Genomic DNA, 15,153 nt, shown 5'->3' with positions numbered 1-15,153 from the left:
GCTCGTGTCTGGCTCCCTCCTGCAGGCCTGGCGCCCCCCGGCCGGGCCTCGCCGTGGGGGCAGCGCCCCGCCTTCGGGTTCTGGCGCCGGCGACCCGGGAGCCCGGCCCCCTGGGCGGTGCGTCCCCTTTCCCCTGCTGCGGCGGGCGCGGGGTGTGTAGAGGGGGCGGGCCCCGCCGGCGGCCTCGCCCCCCCTTCCCCGCAGCCCCCGCCCCGCCCCCGCCCCGCGGCCCGGTGGGGAACGCGAGTCTGGGTCACATGAGCCGCCCGCCCGCCAGCCCCGGCCCGGCCCCCCGCCGCCCCCGCCGTCCCCGCCGCCGCCCGCCGCCGCCGGCCACCCGCCCGCCCGGCTCCTCCGGCCGCCGCGGCGCTGCGCTGCGCTGCCTGCGCCCAGGGCTCGGGAGGGGGCCGCGGAGGAGCCGCCCCCCGCGCCCGGCCCCCCGCCCGCCGCGCCCGGGCCCGCGCCATGGGGCTGTGGCTGCCGCCGCCCCCCGCGCCGCCGGGCTAGGGCGATGCGGGCGCCCCCGGCGCGCGGCCCCCGCGGGCACCATGAGCCCCCTGCTCCGCCGCCTGCTGCTCGCCGCGCTCCTGCAGCTGGCGCCCGCCCAGGTACGTGCGGCCCGCCATCCCGCCCTCCCGCCGTGCCCTCTCAAGGTTGGCGGAAGTGGGGCGGCGCGGCGCGCCCTGGGCCGAGGGGCTGCGCGGGGTCCCGCCGAGGACGCGGGCAGCGCCAGGGCTCCGCCCGGGCATCTCCCGGGAGCTGCCCCTCCCCTGGGCCAGGCAGCCCCACCGCCGAGCCACTCCCCCGCCCCACCCCGCCCCACCCCGTCCCACCCCGTCCCTGGGGCGCAGCGGGGGGCGGAACCGTCCTGTTGCCCCCTGTGGCCCCCGGGCCCGGTTTAGCGCCCACGATGTCCCCTCCCGACTTGGCGGCCTCCAGAACAAACCTGGTCCTGAGGCTTGGAGCTTCCTCGCCGCTTGCCAGGCCATGGGATATGACAGGTCCCTGGTAGGGGACAGGTAAGGCAGGAGCCGCGGCTGCAGGAACAGAGCAATTTGGAAAGACACCAGAGAGGTGGTGACGCCTTCTGAGCACAAGGGCAGAGCCCTGGGACAGAAGCAGGGCTAGCCCTCTCTCCAGGGTGCCCGGGACCAGGGCCGTGTCCCCCACCTCCCTTCTCTCCTCTCCCCCAGGCTCCTGATGCCCCGCCCGAGACCCCCAGCCCCCAGAAGAAAGGTAATAGTGACGACTGGGATGGTACCCGCCGCCTCTAAGAGGGTTTGCAGCCCTGACTTCAGGTTTCTCGTTTCCATCATCCTGTGTAATCAGAGCTCCGTTTTAGATGCAAGCGTCAGTCCGTCAGTCTGCCCATTTCAGGGGAAGGAACTAAGGCAGTGGGCTTTTTGGTTGCTGCATAAACAGGGCAGGAAGGGCAGGAGGGTGAGCAAGATGGTGGTGACAGGGGAACTGGGGAAAGCAGCTGCTGGAGGGAGGAGTAGGGGGACCCGAAAGCAGCTGCAAGAAACCGGGTGGGAACTGAACCCTTCCTCGTCTGCCCCCGCAGTGGTGTCATGGATAGACGTGTACACCCGCGCCACCTGCCAGCCACGGGAGGTGGTGGTGCCCCTGACCGTGGAACTTGTGGGCACCATGGCCAAGCAGCTGGTGCCCAGCTGTGTGACCGTGAACCGCTGCGGCGGCTGCTGCCCTGACGACGGCCTGGAGTGCGTGCCCACTGGGCAGCACCAAGTCCGAATGCAGGTACCGTTTCAAGGGGAATGGGCCCTGCGAGGGGGGATGCGGGGGCCCTGGGCGCTGGGCCAGCCCAGAGACGGGGGGCTGCAGGAGGCGGGGGTGTTGGCAGCCAAGGTCCAGGCCATTCTCTGCTTTCTCTTCCTCTCGCCCTCTGTCTCCCTGCCGGTCTCTGGAGCGCAGATCCTCATGATCCGGTACCCGAGCAGCCAGCTGGGGGAGATGTCTCTGGAAGAGCACAGCCAGTGTGAATGCAGGTGCCAGCCAGGCCCGGCCTCGGCACCCACAGAGGCCAGGCGTGGGGTGCTGGGCATGGTGGTACACGGGGGTGGGGACCAGGGTGCTGGGAGCAGGGCCAGGGGTAGGCCTGGGAGCTGGGGCAAGAGAGTGGGGTGCTTGGATTTCCTGATCCTCCTCCTCCTTCTGTCTGTCTGTTCTCTTAATTTTCAGACCAAAAAAAAAAGAGAGTGCTGTGAAGCCGGACAGGTGAGCATCCTGGGCTCCCACTAAGGTGGGGGTGGAGCCCAGACCCAGCGCCCAGGATGTACTGTGTGGGTGGGGCGGAGGTGTACGAGTGTGTCAGGAGCCCATGGTCCCCTCTCCCTCTCCCTCCTTCCACTTGTGTCCTCTCCCCCCTTTTCCTCTGCTCTGACCCAGCTCCTGGGAAGACTCTTCCTTCCCACCCCGGACATGTTGCTTCTCCTCCTAGGGTTTCCACTCCCCACCACCGCCCCCAGCCCCGCTCTGTTCCGGGCTGGGACTCTGTCCCCGGAGCACCCTCCCCAGCTGACATCACCCATCCCACTCCAGCCTCAGGCCCCTCTGCCCACGCTGCTCCCAGCGCCGCCAGCGCCCTGACCCCCGGACCTGCCGCTGTCGCTGTCGACGCCGCAGCTTCCTCCATTGCCAAGGGCGGGGCTTAGAGCTCAACCCAGACACCTGCAGGTTTGCTGATGGGTCTCGGGAAAGGGTCAAGACCTTGCTCTGGAGCAGCTCCAGGGAGAACCTGCCAGTGGGAGAGGAGCCAGGGAAGGGGGAAGCTCTTGAGCGTGTTGAACCAATACTTACTGAGCGACTGCTGGCACTGGGGCCAGCATAACAAGGCTCAAATTCTAAGGTGGGAGTGCAACCCGAGAGCAGGTGATGCTGGCTGAGGATGGCGAGGGGTGCATGAGAAACACCTGACCACACTGTCAAGCACTCAAAGACGTCTCCTGGAGGAGGAGACATCTGACCAGAGTAGAAAATGTGGGGACAGCATCCTAGTTTGCAAAGCTCTGGGCCTTCCCAGAAACCCTTGGGGTAGACCCTGGTCCCACTTCATGGGCTTTGAGAGACCAGGCTTTATGGGTCTTGTGGAACCCAGTCTGCTGTCCCTGTTGTTCCTGTTTTTGGGTGCTATTCCACAGCAAGGCCATGGGGTAGCCTCGAGTCATTTGGGGCTTCTTGGGAACCTTCGGAGAGAAAGTGATTGACAGGAGGTAATGAGGGGGTGACTCCAAAGGATCTGGGACTGAACCTTCTTCCCCCCCTTCAGGTGCCGGAAGCTGCGAAGGTGACACATTGCTTTTCAGACTCAGCAGGGCCACTTGCCTCACAAGCCACACTCCAGAGGGAGACAAGAGGGGAGCCTGGCGAGAACAGCCTAGCCCCCAAGACCTCAGCCGGGGCCAAAGCTGCTTCAGGACCTGGGCCTGTCAGAGGGCCTCTCTTCCTATCCCTTGTTCCCCTAAGAATGCCATCCAACATGGTGGTCACAATTGGATGAGGAGACGTGAAGGCATCGAGAGGGATCGAGTACCAATATGGGGGAGAATGAGATTCCTTCTGTTTTTAACGTGTGCAAGGGAGCCTCTTGCAATGGGCTCCTCCCTCCCCCACTAAGAATACCCCAATTCTCTACAAGTAATGGGATTTGGGTTTTGGTACGAGGACTATGATCTCCCACCCTGATAAAAGAGATGGAAGGAACTGTCCCTGCCTGTGTCATTGTTTGTCACTGTCCAATCTGGCTGGTTTGGGCGTGAATGTGTACATCACACTGCCTCCAAGACCCAGAGCTTGTCTTCTGCGTGCAGAAAGGATATTCACCAGGACCCCAGAGACAGACATTACCCCAAGGCTGCCACCCTAAGAGAAACTTTCTCTGGCGTATTAGACTGGAGGGGATGGTAGTGATCTTGGGCCAGGGGCGGGAGTGGTGTTAAAAGTGAGAGTACAATTCCTGGAGACAATGATTACTCTTTTCAAGTCATTTTCTCAGCCTTGATGTCTGATCACGCCACAGGCCAATTAGAGTGAGACAGATGAGGGTTAGGGGCCTTGGAGCTACCAACTTCTGAGCCCACCAGCCCGACCAGACATAAACAATGCTTCAAGGGCACCTTATTTAATCCTCGGTTCTGAGGTCGACCTTTTGCAATTGAGAGTATAGGCTCAGAAAAGCTAACTGACCTTGGGCCTTGACCTCAAGTTGACTGTTTGCCTAACCCTCAACTTCGGTTTTGCTGCCTCCCACTGCACTTTCTTTACTACAGTTGACAGATGTTTCCTGGGCACTGGTAGGTGCTGGGGCACCTGAAAATCAGTCTGATGGGGGGGAGCAGGCCCAGCCAGACGGTCACAGTCATGACTCAGTAGTCAGTAAGTAGCAGGTACATATCAGCCTGAGTGCTAAGAGAAAAGGAAAGAACGTTCCCTGCACGTCGTGGGTTCAACACAAGAAGGGCCCCCTGGAGTGGGTGTTAACGAAGCCCTTGTTCCAGGGGAGCCACATTTAACCAGGCCAAGAATCTTACTCAAGGTCACATAGCCAGTGAGTGGCAGAACCCGGATCCAAACCCAAGCGCAACTCTGAAGACCGCGCTCTTTGTACAATAAGTTTTGCAGACCATGAAGCGGCCCGTGGGCAGACGGGGGCGACAGAAAATGGCGCCTCAGGACCACCGCAGAGAGCCCAAGACAGAATGACCGTAACTTCACCCCGGCCGGAAGTGCCTTCAGGCCTTTCGGAAGTCACTTTCATCTAACCTTACCCGCCGCCTCCTCCCCGGAAGTGACGCTAGGTCACGCGGCCTCTGGAAGGCGGAGCCAGTGGAGACTCCCCGCCCGCCGAGCTCGTGGCAGCGGGTTTCGCATGGGCCAATGAGGGAGGGCGGCGTGGCCCGGCCTGGGAGCGAGGACCACGCGCGTGCGCAAAGGCGGCCGCACGACTAGGGTGGACTCCGGGGGCGCGGCAAGGAGGTGAGCGGGGGCCACAGCCCAGGCTGGGGGGAGCCGGGGTGCCAGAGGGCAGGCCGGGCCGAGCCGGGCAGGAGTGGGCCGGGGCTCCGAGCGTTCACGACGGATAGGTGACGAGGAAATTGGGGTTCGGGTTTGGAGCGGCTTGGGGATGCCGCAAGGGGCGGGATCTCACGCCTCGAGGGGTGGAGCCCCGGGCTTCGGGGCGGCCGGTGGACCCGAGAAGGGCGGAGCCGCGGAGCTGGTGCCAGCGGAAGGCGGGGCTACGCGGCTGGGGGCGGAGCCAGGGCCGGTGAGGGGCAGGATCTGGCGCTTGGAGGAGGAGCTGGGGCAGGTGGAAGGCGGGGCCTCGGGTTCGGAGACCAAGGGGGAGGGAGCTCAGGTGCTGGGGGTGGGGCTTCAGCCTGTGAGTGGCGGGGCTGCGGTTCCGGAAAAGGGGTCTAGTTCAGGCGAAGGCGGGGCTCCAGGGCCGGGGGCGGAGCCGCGGGCGCTGAAGGGCGGGGCCAAGGAACCCAGCGATGGGCTGGGCTCGGGTAGTGGCCCGGGGCGTCCACGCGGGGGCGGTCTTCGTGGGGGCCGGGCCTGGGGGCGTGGCAGGCCGAGAACTCCCCCAGGAGAGGTGGTGTGGGTGGAGCGGGCTCGGCCACCCGACACGGGACCGGTGTGGGTGCCCCGGAGACCCCCGAGGGCCCAGAGTTGGGGCGGCGCCCCGGGAGGAGGCGCAGAGCCAGGGTGGGGAGTACCCCCGGAGGACCGGGGCTCCCCGGAGCCTACCAGCGGCGATGTGTGGGTGCCTCGGGGCCGGCCGCCTGCAGCAGCCGCGGAGGTGTGGGTGTGCTGGGCTGGGGGCAGCTGGGTGTGGCGTGAGTGGGGCCGCCCGGTCGGGGCATCCTCTGTGCCGCCGGAGAGAGTCTGGACTTTGCGCAAGGGGACGGGTGGGAACTGAGGAGCGGGACCGGGGAATGGGAGGGCGGGACGGTCTGGGGGAGAGCAAAGGGGCGGGGCCCTGGCTGCTGTGGCCCCCCCTGACCCCCTCCCCACGCTGCTGGGGTCCTCGGCCAAGCCCCCTTCTCACTGGACTGGTAAGTGTGGCGAGGGTATCAACAGGGGAAGGCACGGTCCGATGGGGGCGGGGTGGAATCCTCCCGTCCCCTGTCCGTGTTCCATGCCCTCCCTGCCCTTCTCCTGGTCGATCGGGGTCTGTTCCCGCAGAGACATGAGGCTGAACTGGGTCCTGGCAATACTGCCCATCTGCCTGAGTGCCTTGGCCACGGTCACGGGGGCCGAGGGCAAGCGGAAGCTTCAGATCGGGGTCAAGAAGCGGGTGGACCACTGTCCCATCAAATCGCGGAAGGGTGATGTCCTGCACATGCACTACACGGTGGGTGAAGGAGGCGGGGTTTTGAGGGGTGGGTGGGGCTTTGGGGGACCAGAAAGGACTTGGGAACCAGCTGCTCCTACCAACTAGGTGGGTGACCTTGGGCAAGTCCCCTTTCCCTTCTAAGCCCATTTTCTTGGTTGAAACCTGTCGTGTTCTGTCTATTCCCCAGGTTGGCACCAGCAGGCAGCCACAGTGTACTGTGAGCTGTCCACAGCTCTGTGCCCTTCAAGGATTGTGGCCAACAATACTTTGGGGGCCAGCTTGATGGGAGAGCCACTGGGAGAAGTGGGGCAGGAGTGGTCCCCTTTTCCTTACTGGCCCTCCTGCCGTCCCACAGGGGAAGCTGGAGGATGGGACGGAATTTGACAGCAGCCTGCCCCAGAACCAGCCCTTTGTCTTCTCTCTTGGCACGGGTCAGGTCATCAAGGGCTGGGACCAGGGGCTGCTCGGGTGAGTCAGGGGTCCATGGCCGTGGTTCAGATCAGCCGTGGTGGGAAGGCCCCAAGGGCGGGGGGTGGGGAGCCTAGGGGCTGCCGTGTGCTGAACATGTGTTTCCCTGCAGGATGTGTGAGGGGGAAAAGCGGAAGCTGGTGATCCCATCAGAGCTTGGTAAGAGGCCCTTCCTGGGAGGAATGGGGGTTTCGGGGCGGGGGTGCCTGGGGTGGGCAGAGGCTGGTTCAGCCCCTGCGGTGGTCTCACCCCATCCATTCATTCCAACAAGTGCCTCTGCCCAGTCTGGCTTGTGTCCAGCAGTGAGGACAGGGCAAGACCCTTGAGGTACCCGGCTCTGTTGCCCCCCTCTGTCCCATCTGTCAGGCCTTGAGCACTCTCTCCCACCTCCACACTTCCTTTTCTGACCACCTTGCTAAGCTGGGAGAGGACCTGGCCACAGTTCACTTTGTCTCTTTATGTATCTTCAACAGGTTACGGAGAGCGGGGAGCTCCCCCAAAGATTCCAGGTAACATGCCTCCCCCACGCCCCCTCCCATCCCATCTCCCCATGGCCCTTGTTCTCATCTTGACCCCACTTCTCCCCACAGGCGGTGCAACTCTGGTGTTCGAGGTGGAGCTGCTCAAGATAGAGCGACGTTCAGAACTGTAGCCCACGGGGCTCGGGGCGGCAGGGGGAGGCCCCCGGCAGGGACCAGACTGTTGTAAAACAAAACAAAAACCTTCAAGCTCAAGGAGTGCGCTTGCGTTTTTTTGTGTGGGCCCTAACAGGCCAGAGGCCCGCCTCAGCTCCCCTCTTCCTCGGCACTCCCCCACGTCTCTTTTCTTGGTGGCATGGCCTTGGGGTTCAATGGCAGGGGAGTCAGGATGGCCAGGTCCCTTGCCCGGAGGGAAAGAGGAGGCTCCTACCAGCATTAGTGCCACTCCCCAGCCATTTCGGCTCCAGGTCCTAGGAGCCGGCACATGGCTATTGCCATGGCTACGAGGCCCTCAGGAAGGCCTGCGGGCACCTGGGGAGAAGCTGAGTGGCAGTATTGGAGCAGCGTATCCCCCAGAAAAGAGACCAGCCGAGCCTGTAAGCTGCACCAAAGGCATGTCCTAGCTTTATTAAAGGGCCCGCGCCGCAGAGTCAATATAAAAACACAAAAAAGTCCCATCAGTTTAATAACAATAAAAAACCCCAAAAGTGGAAAACTGAGGGGGCAGGGAGAGAGGCCCCTGAGCCAGGGGCACAAGGAGCCCTGCTCGTGGCGCCAGGCCTGGCCGCAGGGCCCCCCCGAGTATTGCTGTGGCTACGAGGTCTGGGGGCAGCGATTGTCCCGTGGGAGCCGCCGTCGCCGGGGCCCTCACTTCTTCTGGGGTGCGCTCAGCTTCTGCATGCCCCGGACCCTGTCCAGCAGGCCAGAGACAAAGGCCTGGGGGTGGGGGGGCACATGAGGGAGGCGACCCCAGGACCACCGCCCACTGCCCTGCACCTCCCCCACCCCCCCAGGAGGCCACTTACCTCAGTGGGTTTGTAACAGTCAACCAGCAGCTCCTGGGGCAGGGGTGGGCAAGGGTAACAGTGAGTTCCCAGACTGGGGACCCCCTGGACCCACTTGACGGGGCTGCCCCGAGGCTCAGGAATCATGGTGGCCGCCCCGCAGCCAGGCAAGGCCTACTGTCCCCATTTGCTAGAGGCAGAAGCTGAGGCCCAAGGTCACAGAGCTGGCTGACGCAGACTAGAGAGGGCCTGGCTCCAGAGCCTCCAAGCAACCCTGCTTGACCTGGCCCTGCTGCCCCCAGCCCCTCTCACCTTGACCCTGGCAGCCCGGGTATCGTCACTCTCCATGTCCAGAAGCTCATCCACGTCAATCTCCAGCTCTGGAATCTCTTCTTCCTGGGGGAGAGGTGGGGGAGACAGGGGCCTGAGTTGAGAGGGAGAGCGTAAGCGGAGCTCTCCTGGGCCAGAGGCCCTGCCCACTGCCAGACGAGGCCAGCCCTCTGCCCGGCCCTCTGCCCAGCCGGCGGCGGCAGCTGCTCCAAAGAGGAAAACAGATCAGGCCAGTGCCAAGGCAAACTGCCCAGTGGGGTGGCAGAGAGGCAGCTTCCTGTCCCTGCCAGCGGGCACCCTGGGCGCCAGGCAGGGCCAGACAGCCCGTGCTGTGCCCCTGGGCTGCAAACCAGGCAGATGTGTCTCCCTAACTTCCGGGCCCCCTATTTTACCAGAGCGCAGGTGGGACCAGCTGTCCCAGCTCATCACAGCCCTCCCCCCTCCCTGCTCCCCCCCAAACACCTGTCACAGCTCCCAAGGAGGGAGGAGGAAGTGAAGGGTAAGGGGTCGCTGGGAAGGTCCCAGGCCTGGGAAAGGGAAACAAAGCCCCGTGCTGTGCGGAGGGAGGGGTGCCCACCCCCCAGAAAGCAATTCTCCAGGGGAGCCAGCTGCATTCCAGGGCTGGGCTAGGGTAGGCAGCACAGGGCAGGCCCACTGCCCCACCCTGCCCCCCGGGGGCTTGAGTCACCATCTGAGCAAACCGGGAGTCAGGCTGGGAGAACCAGAAGGGAGAGCGGGCTAGCCTGTCTCCACACCAAGATGGCACTCTAGGCTAGCCCAGTAGAACAGCCCAGACCCTTCACAGACTGCCCGGCCCCCCTCCCCCATCCACCAGGGTAGCTCTTTCTAACCACAATCTAGGCTAGCTCATACTAGGCAGCTTAGACCTTCCACTGCCAGCCCAGGCTAGCCCCCCTGCCTCCTACCCAAGGCCCAGGCTAGCCCTCGAGGCTTCTGGAGGACCCTAAGCTTGACCTGGGGGGTGCGTTAACGGGAGAAGAGTCTGAGACAGCGAAGATGACAGAAGTGACTTAGGTCAGACAAAAAAAGAGCATACACTGGGGGCGGGGATGCAGAAAGGAGCGGAGCGCGCTTAAGCGGAGCGCCCACTGACGGGTGGGGTTCTCCCGCGGCCCGACTGGGGATTGGTTTCAGGGTGTGGGGGCACACCTGGCAGTCGTAGAGGCGTGTGAGCTGCTCCAGGATCCACTCCTCCAGGTTGAGGCGTTTCCGTAGCTCCTTACGGTCGTACTTGACGGTGACCTTCCCTTGGCGCCTCACTGGGCCCTCGTCGTCCGCGTTGCCCGGGCCCTCGCCCGCGGCCCCAGGGGGACTCTGGAAGTAGACGCGGGGCCCCGAGCCGCCACTGCCCGGCCCGGGGGCCGGGGCTGCCAACGCCGCGCCCCCTGCGGGGCCGCTGTCCGCCATGGCGGCCGCCGGGGCCACGTGCGCGCGTCGGGCCCCTCCCTGCGCCGCCGCCTCCGGGCCGCCCGCCGGCTGGCTCCGGGCCGCTGGCTCGGGTTAGCTCGTGGGCTCGGTTCTGCGCGGCTCCGCGGCGAGGGCGGCGGCGGGGGCGCCCGGGGGCAGCTGCAGCATGCGGAGCCCCCGGGCCTGGCCTGGCCGCGCCCCGCCCCCTCCCCGCCGATCCGCCCGCCCTTTGTCCCCCGCGGCCGCCGCCCGAGCCGCCGCCGCCGCCGCCGCTTTCTCTGTCTCGCTCTCTTCCCCCGCCCCCCGGCCACACCCCCTTAAAGGGCCAGCCCCGCCGCGGGTCCCTCGCTCCCCACCCCGCCGCCGAGCGGGAGCTGTGGGGCCATCTGGGCGTCGGGGGCTTCGGGCTGGCTCCTCGCACGCCCCTTTAACCTTCCCACCCTAAACCCAGGCGTTCTGAGAGCCCGGGACCACGATTTGCGCCCCCACCTGGCCCTTGGTGTTCTGTCCCCATTGAGGCAGCAACGGGGGCCGTCTGGGAATGGGGAGTGGACACTGTGTGCGGGGCGGGGGACCGGGGACGGGACGCAGGGACCCGAACCTCTGGGTCCTTCGGCCCTGGGTCTGCTGGGGGCTGGGGGAGGGGAGGGAGGAGGAGCCTCCCGGGTCCCGGACGCCCCCCCCCCCCCAGGAGGCCGCGGTGGGAAGTGGGCAGAGACTGCCCGGTGGCCTGGAAGGCCGGACCCCGGGCAGTCCCCGCCCCCCGGTCCCCAGGCCAGCGGGAAGCGGAACCCTGGGAAATGTAGTTGGCGGCGGCGGCCCCGCGTGGCCGCCCCTCCCCCGCGCGGGCAGAGGCTTGGGGCGCCCTCCTTGGGCCGGCCTCGGCGGGGCGCTGCCTCCGCACCCCGCAGTCTCTGTGTACAAACAAGGAAACTCAGGTTCCAAGAGCTGGAAAGAGGTTGTAACTGGATCCATGAGAACAGAGGTGGCACCGACTGACCCTTAGTGAGCGCTCGCGGAGTCCCACCCCTGCCAGCCCCGTCCAGCGCTTCCCCAGACGCTTGTGCTCCGCTCCTCTAGCCACGCCATCTCCCACAGACCTCACCTAGCCCACCTCTCCTAAACAGACCCGGCATCCCATTGGCTCACCCAGTTTACATTCATGTATTTTTATTTTTTTAAAGATTTATTTTGTATTTATTTCTCTCCCCTTCTACCCCGCTCTCTGCTCTCTGTGTCCATTCGCTGTCTGTTCTTCTGCGTCCACTTGCATTATCTGGTGGCACTGGGAAACTGCATCTCTTTTGTTGTTGTTGTTGCGTCATCTTGCTGCATCAGCTCTCCGTGTGTGCGGTGCCTCTCCTGGGCGGGCTGTACTTTTTTTCACGCGGGGTGGCTCTCTTTGGGGGGCACACTCCTTGTGTGTGGGGCACCCCTATGCCAGGGCACCCCTATGCGGGGGCGCCCCTGCATGACACAGCACTCGTTGGCACGGCAGCATTGCGCATGGGCCGGCTCACCACATGGGTCAGGGGGCCCTGGAGATCGAACCCTGGACCCTTCACATGGTAGACAGACGCTCTATCAGATGAGCCATGTCTGCTTCCCTTACGCATTTTTAAATTGCTTTTCTTCCTCATTTGTTTCTTGCCTGTCTTCCACCGCACCCGGCCAGCATCAGGGGACAGAGACCTGCCCGGGTCTTATTCCCGGGTGATGGACCGAATGAGTGGGCCTGCTCACCTTCAAACCCACATGTCCTGGCCAAGGACCTGATCCCCAGCTGAGTCCCCAGGCCCCTAGAATTGATTCAGACCCAGCCTAGAGGCTCCATAACTATTGGTTGAACAAGTGAATGAATGAATGAGTGAAGGGCTTCCTCCGTGCCCATTTTCCCCAAAAGGATGTAGCGAGGATTCAATAAGAGAACGCAGTAAGCTTCAATTATTGCACCACTGAGATCAATGCAGTCACACCGCTAGAATCTGAACCCAGGCCGCATGTCTCACAGCCCGTGACATGCCCCGAGGCATTCTCCACGCTCCGCCTGCCTCCCCTTGGACATCACCCAAAGAGCCTTCCAGGCAGGCGGGCTCACTCCCCACCATCCCGAGCAGGTTTTCAGGGCCTGAGGGGCACTAAGGGTTTCTAGCCCCTCAAAGACACCCACCCAGAGAGGGGGTGGGTTGGCCCAGGGTCATCAGCTGGTGCTGCAGCCAAACCTGAGCCCAGGACTTAGGCCCTCAGGCCAACCGTGGAGTGGGGAGAGGAGCCAGAGAGGAGGACAGCAGCTGGGAATGGCATGGGGGGCGTGGGCTTCCTCTGGAGGGGCTAGGGTGGGGGTGAGGCTCACCGGTGCAGGCCAGCCGCTCCTTCCGGCCTGAGCCTCCCTCCAGCCTGGGGGCCAGGAAAGAGCTGACCCTTGCTCTTGTTGACTCTGCACCACCCACCCTGTGCACTGGGAGCCCCATCCCAGCTGGCCTCCGCCTTGGAGGTGGCCCGATGGGTGGAGCACTTGCCCCAAGTGCAAATTCCCCACCTCACCCCAACTTACCCCACCAGGGCAGGGCAGCTCTTTGGGGTGCCATCTGAACTCGAGTATAGATTCGGGGCTCTGGGGCCATCACAGACAGGAAAGAAGGTGTACCCTTTTGCACCCAATGCTCAACAGCTTGTTGTGGGAGAGGGACCTGCAGGCCACGAAACCCCAGCTCTCCCCCAATATGCTCTGCCCCTCCTGCCTTCAGGGCTGGTGTGAGGGCCCCCAGTTCTGTCAACATCAGAGGTCTCCTCTGGGGTTCTCAGGGCAGGGCAGGGAGGAGCCGGGGACGCTCTCCCTCTCCACCCCGTGCCACCCCCAGGGCGCTCCTGGATTCCTGGACCTGACTCCCCTGTCTGTCCTGCCCTTTCCCAAGGCCACCCACCCCCAAGAGCAGTGGGTGCAAAGGGGCCCAGCCTGCTGGCCCGTAGCCCTCTCTGAGGCTGGGCTGCCTTGGGATGCCTTGTAGGCTGTCACCTACTTGCCCCGAGGCTCTTTGGGGGCTGCTTATCCTGGTTGGGGGCTGAGAGCTCTGGCCGCCGGGGCCCACGTGGCTGCTCTTGCTCCCCTGCCTGAACCCTCCTGGGACTCGGGTGTGCCTGCTGCTCCCCATCCCTGCAGCCTCAGGCTGCCCGGCCCCCTCCACCAGGGCCGCTAACACTGCTTTCAGCACTTCCCTGCGGCCGAGGCCCTGGGGAGGGTCCCGCTCCCTTAATCGAGGGTGGAAGCCGGAAAGGCTGCCTGCCTTCCACCATTACTGCTTGCCGAAAAGCCCCATTACCATTACGGAGGAGACAGCATCGAGGGGGTAGGAGCCCTGGCCTCAGGAGACTAGGGTGGGAGGCTCAGGCCCAGGAAACAAGCTCCCAGTCTGTTTTCCAAGGAGTGGCTGCCCACACGTCTGTGAAGTACCTCGTAGAAGCAGTAAAAGTGGAAGGAAGCTGAGCCCCCCAAGTCGAGACCCTGACCCCTCCTGACTGTACTAACCTGGGCCCTGGCTGGCAAGGCGCCCTGCTCCAGCCCTGGTCCCTCTTTCCTCTCTGGTGTCTCCCAGCCTTCCATCCTCTCCTTAGAAGTGCAGGTGCATGCGGCCAGGCGTCGCCTCCCTTCTGTTGGTTTCTTTAATTCTCCAGCAACCTCCAGCTTCTGGGCAAGGTGACTGAGGCACAGAGCACCAGGTTCTGTGGGGAGACGAGGCAGAGCTGGACTTGAACCCAGGTCTGTGGATGCAGAGGCCCCCTATACCCTGCATGGGGCTGATGGGCCCCGTGGGTCTCTAGGAGCCTGGCTCCACTGCCTTGGCGAGAGAGGATGAGGGTGGTGGGTGCTGCCCCCCTTTCTTCATCCCCTGAAGGGCAGGGTGTAGAGGCAGGAAGGAAACTGACCTTCAAGTCAGAGGGTTGAAATCCTCCTCCACAACTGTATGACCTTGGGCAGGTCCCTTCCCCTGTCTAGGCCTCAAGTGGAGATAATATGGCACTCTACAGGGCCATGGTCAAAGGCAGGGAGACACGCTAGGCTAGCATTGATGCCCCACATGGTGGGGCTCTGGGGTGGCCAGTCCGGGGCAGGGCTCCCTTGGGGATCCCCCAGAGCCCCAGGCAAAGGGGCCTGCAAAGCCAGCTCTTCCTCGCCTGACCCCTCCTCCCCTAGAATCAGCTCCATCTCTTTCTGGGTTTCTAGGTGACTTGGCTGGCCCCTCTGGATGAGTTCTACTTTAAACCTGCTGCTGCTACTGCCTCTGTATTGGGGGGGCTCCCACAGGGGCCCCCAGGCAGGAGCCCCCCCCTAGCCAAGCCCTGCGGGAGGGGCGGCAGCCCCCACCCGATCCTGGTGCCCGAGAGCTCCTTCCCCTCCTCCCATCCCTGGCTCACAGATTTCAGGGCACCTGCTGTGGGCCTGGTGCCGCCTCCCGGCTCCCTCGCCGGAAGTCTGCATCTAGTAGGTCCACAGGGGCAGGCTCCAGGTGAGGTCAGGAGGGGTCTGGAGCATGAAAGGGGCTATTCCGGGGAGCGCCCTGAAAGGCCAGGACGCCTGGGTCCTCCCCGGAGGCGGCAGGCTCCCGGCCTCCCAGGACAGCACCGGGGAGGGGCGCCTGCCTGCGGGAGGCCCATTAGCAGCTAAGTGCTCCCGAGGAGGGGGGCCGCGCCGCTGCGGGAGGGGGCGCGGCGGAGGGAGGGCAGAGAGCCGGGGTGGGGTGGGGTGTAGGGGTGGGGTAGGAACGGCCCTTCCTGGACTCAGCCAAGTGCCGCAGGAGTGGGGTGGGAGGCAGGGCTCTGCGCCCCGGGGCCCAAATCCTGTCCTCCAGTAGTACCCAGCCCCGCGGCCCAGGCACGTTCGCGAAAAGACCCCCGACTCGCTTTCAGCAACGCCTTCCGTACCCGGGTTCCCCAGCTGCGCCCCCAGAAGCCGCCCTGGCCGCAAGCTCCCCTCCCCCGCCCCGGGCCCAACAGAGGCCCCCTCCCACTCCCCCCACCCGCGGCCAGGCCGGCCTCGCCCCGAGCCCTTCTCTGGTGACAGTCGCCGCCCCGGCCGCCAGGGGGCGCCGAC

The 15,153-nt window shown here is 64.6% G+C and overlaps 4 protein-coding genes and 1 long non-coding RNA gene across 7 annotated transcripts; 3 read left to right on the top strand and 2 right to left on the bottom strand.

Moving 5' to 3' along the window:
- Nucleotides 1-126: 126 nt before the first annotated feature.
- On the top strand, nucleotides 127-3,728 carry VEGFB (vascular endothelial growth factor B). 2 transcript variants are annotated; one of them, XM_058305257.2, is made up of 7 exons: nucleotides 127-608; nucleotides 1,194-1,236; nucleotides 1,565-1,761; nucleotides 1,936-2,009; nucleotides 2,203-2,238; nucleotides 2,563-2,697; nucleotides 3,290-3,728. In XM_058305257.2, exons 1-7 carry the CDS (start codon nucleotides 258-260, stop codon nucleotides 3,309-3,311), a joined length of 858 nt encoding a protein of 285 aa, XP_058161240.1. In that variant the 5' UTR covers nucleotides 127-257; the 3' UTR covers nucleotides 3,312-3,728. The 2 variants fall into 2 exon arrangements, with proteins under 2 accessions (XP_058161240.1, XP_058161239.1); XM_058305256.2 differs by having other exon boundaries at nucleotides 2,462-2,697.
- A 1,112-nt stretch (nucleotides 3,729-4,840) lies between these two features.
- FKBP2 (FKBP prolyl isomerase 2) lies at nucleotides 4,841-7,557 on the top strand. 2 transcript variants are annotated; one of them, XM_004479860.4, is made up of 6 exons: nucleotides 4,841-4,995; nucleotides 6,205-6,373; nucleotides 6,711-6,823; nucleotides 6,936-6,982; nucleotides 7,297-7,332; nucleotides 7,414-7,557. In XM_004479860.4, the coding sequence occupies exons 2-6, from the start codon at nucleotides 6,209-6,211 to the stop codon at nucleotides 7,473-7,475; spliced, it is 423 nt and encodes a 140-aa protein (XP_004479917.1). In that variant the 5' UTR covers nucleotides 4,841-4,995; nucleotides 6,205-6,208; the 3' UTR covers nucleotides 7,476-7,557. The 2 variants fall into 2 exon arrangements, with proteins under 2 accessions (XP_004479917.1, XP_004479918.1); XM_004479861.5 differs by lacking the exon at nucleotides 4,841-4,995 and adding an exon at nucleotides 5,982-6,074.
- On the top strand, nucleotides 5,003-5,938 carry LOC139439789 (translation initiation factor IF-2). The gene has a single exon (XM_071217965.1). The coding sequence runs from the start codon at nucleotides 5,144-5,146 to the stop codon at nucleotides 5,936-5,938; it is 795 nt and encodes a 264-aa protein (XP_071074066.1). The 5' UTR covers nucleotides 5,003-5,143.
- A 342-nt stretch (nucleotides 7,558-7,899) lies between the features above and the next one.
- PPP1R14B (protein phosphatase 1 regulatory inhibitor subunit 14B) lies at nucleotides 7,900-10,247 on the bottom strand. The gene is given in 6 exon segments (XM_058305245.2): nucleotides 7,900-8,238; nucleotides 8,328-8,360; nucleotides 8,619-8,702; nucleotides 9,807-10,088; nucleotides 10,090-10,196; nucleotides 10,199-10,247. Coding segments are annotated over 6 exon segments (609 nt in total). The 5' UTR covers nucleotides 10,233-10,247; the 3' UTR covers nucleotides 7,900-8,169.
- A 966-nt stretch (nucleotides 10,248-11,213) lies between these two features.
- LOC139439788 (uncharacterized) lies at nucleotides 11,214-15,028 on the bottom strand. The gene is made up of 2 exons (XR_011649890.1): nucleotides 14,492-15,028; nucleotides 11,214-13,784 (listed from the first exon to the last, which is right to left on the bottom strand). It is a non-coding gene; the product is annotated as an uncharacterized lncRNA (long non-coding RNA).
- Nucleotides 15,029-15,153: the final 125 nt, after the last annotated feature.

The sequence above is a fragment of the Dasypus novemcinctus genome, chromosome 10 (genome assembly GCF_030445035.2).
Source record: "Dasypus novemcinctus isolate mDasNov1 chromosome 10, mDasNov1.1.hap2, whole genome shotgun sequence".
Taxonomy (NCBI): Eukaryota; Metazoa; Chordata; class Mammalia; order Cingulata; family Dasypodidae; genus Dasypus; species Dasypus novemcinctus.
This window is presented reverse-complemented; position numbering and strand designations above follow the sequence as displayed.

Excerpts from the sequence above, each read along its gene's own strand:
- VEGFB (XM_058305256.2), top strand. The coding sequence starts at position 258 with ATGAGCCGCCCGCCCGCCAGCCCCGGCCCGGCCCCCCGCCGCCCCCGC. Across the intron at positions 609-1,193 it reads TGCAGCTGGCGCCCGCCCAG|GCTCCTGATGCCCCGCCCGA; the intron begins GTACGTGCGGCC and ends CCTCTCCCCCAG. Across the intron at positions 1,762-1,935 it reads AGCACCAAGTCCGAATGCAG|ATCCTCATGATCCGGTACCC; the intron begins GTACCGTTTCAA and ends TCTGGAGCGCAG.
- LOC139439789 (XM_071217965.1), top strand. The coding sequence starts at position 5,144 with ATGCCGCAAGGGGCGGGATCTCACGCCTCGAGGGGTGGAGCCCCGGGC.
- FKBP2 (XM_004479860.4), top strand. The coding sequence starts at position 6,209 with ATGAGGCTGAACTGGGTCCTGGCAATACTGCCCATCTGCCTGAGTGCC. Across the intron at positions 6,983-7,296 it reads GGTGATCCCATCAGAGCTTG|GTTACGGAGAGCGGGGAGCT; the intron begins GTAAGAGGCCCT and ends TATCTTCAACAG. Across the intron at positions 7,333-7,413 it reads AGCTCCCCCAAAGATTCCAG|GCGGTGCAACTCTGGTGTTC; the intron begins GTAACATGCCTC and ends TTCTCCCCACAG.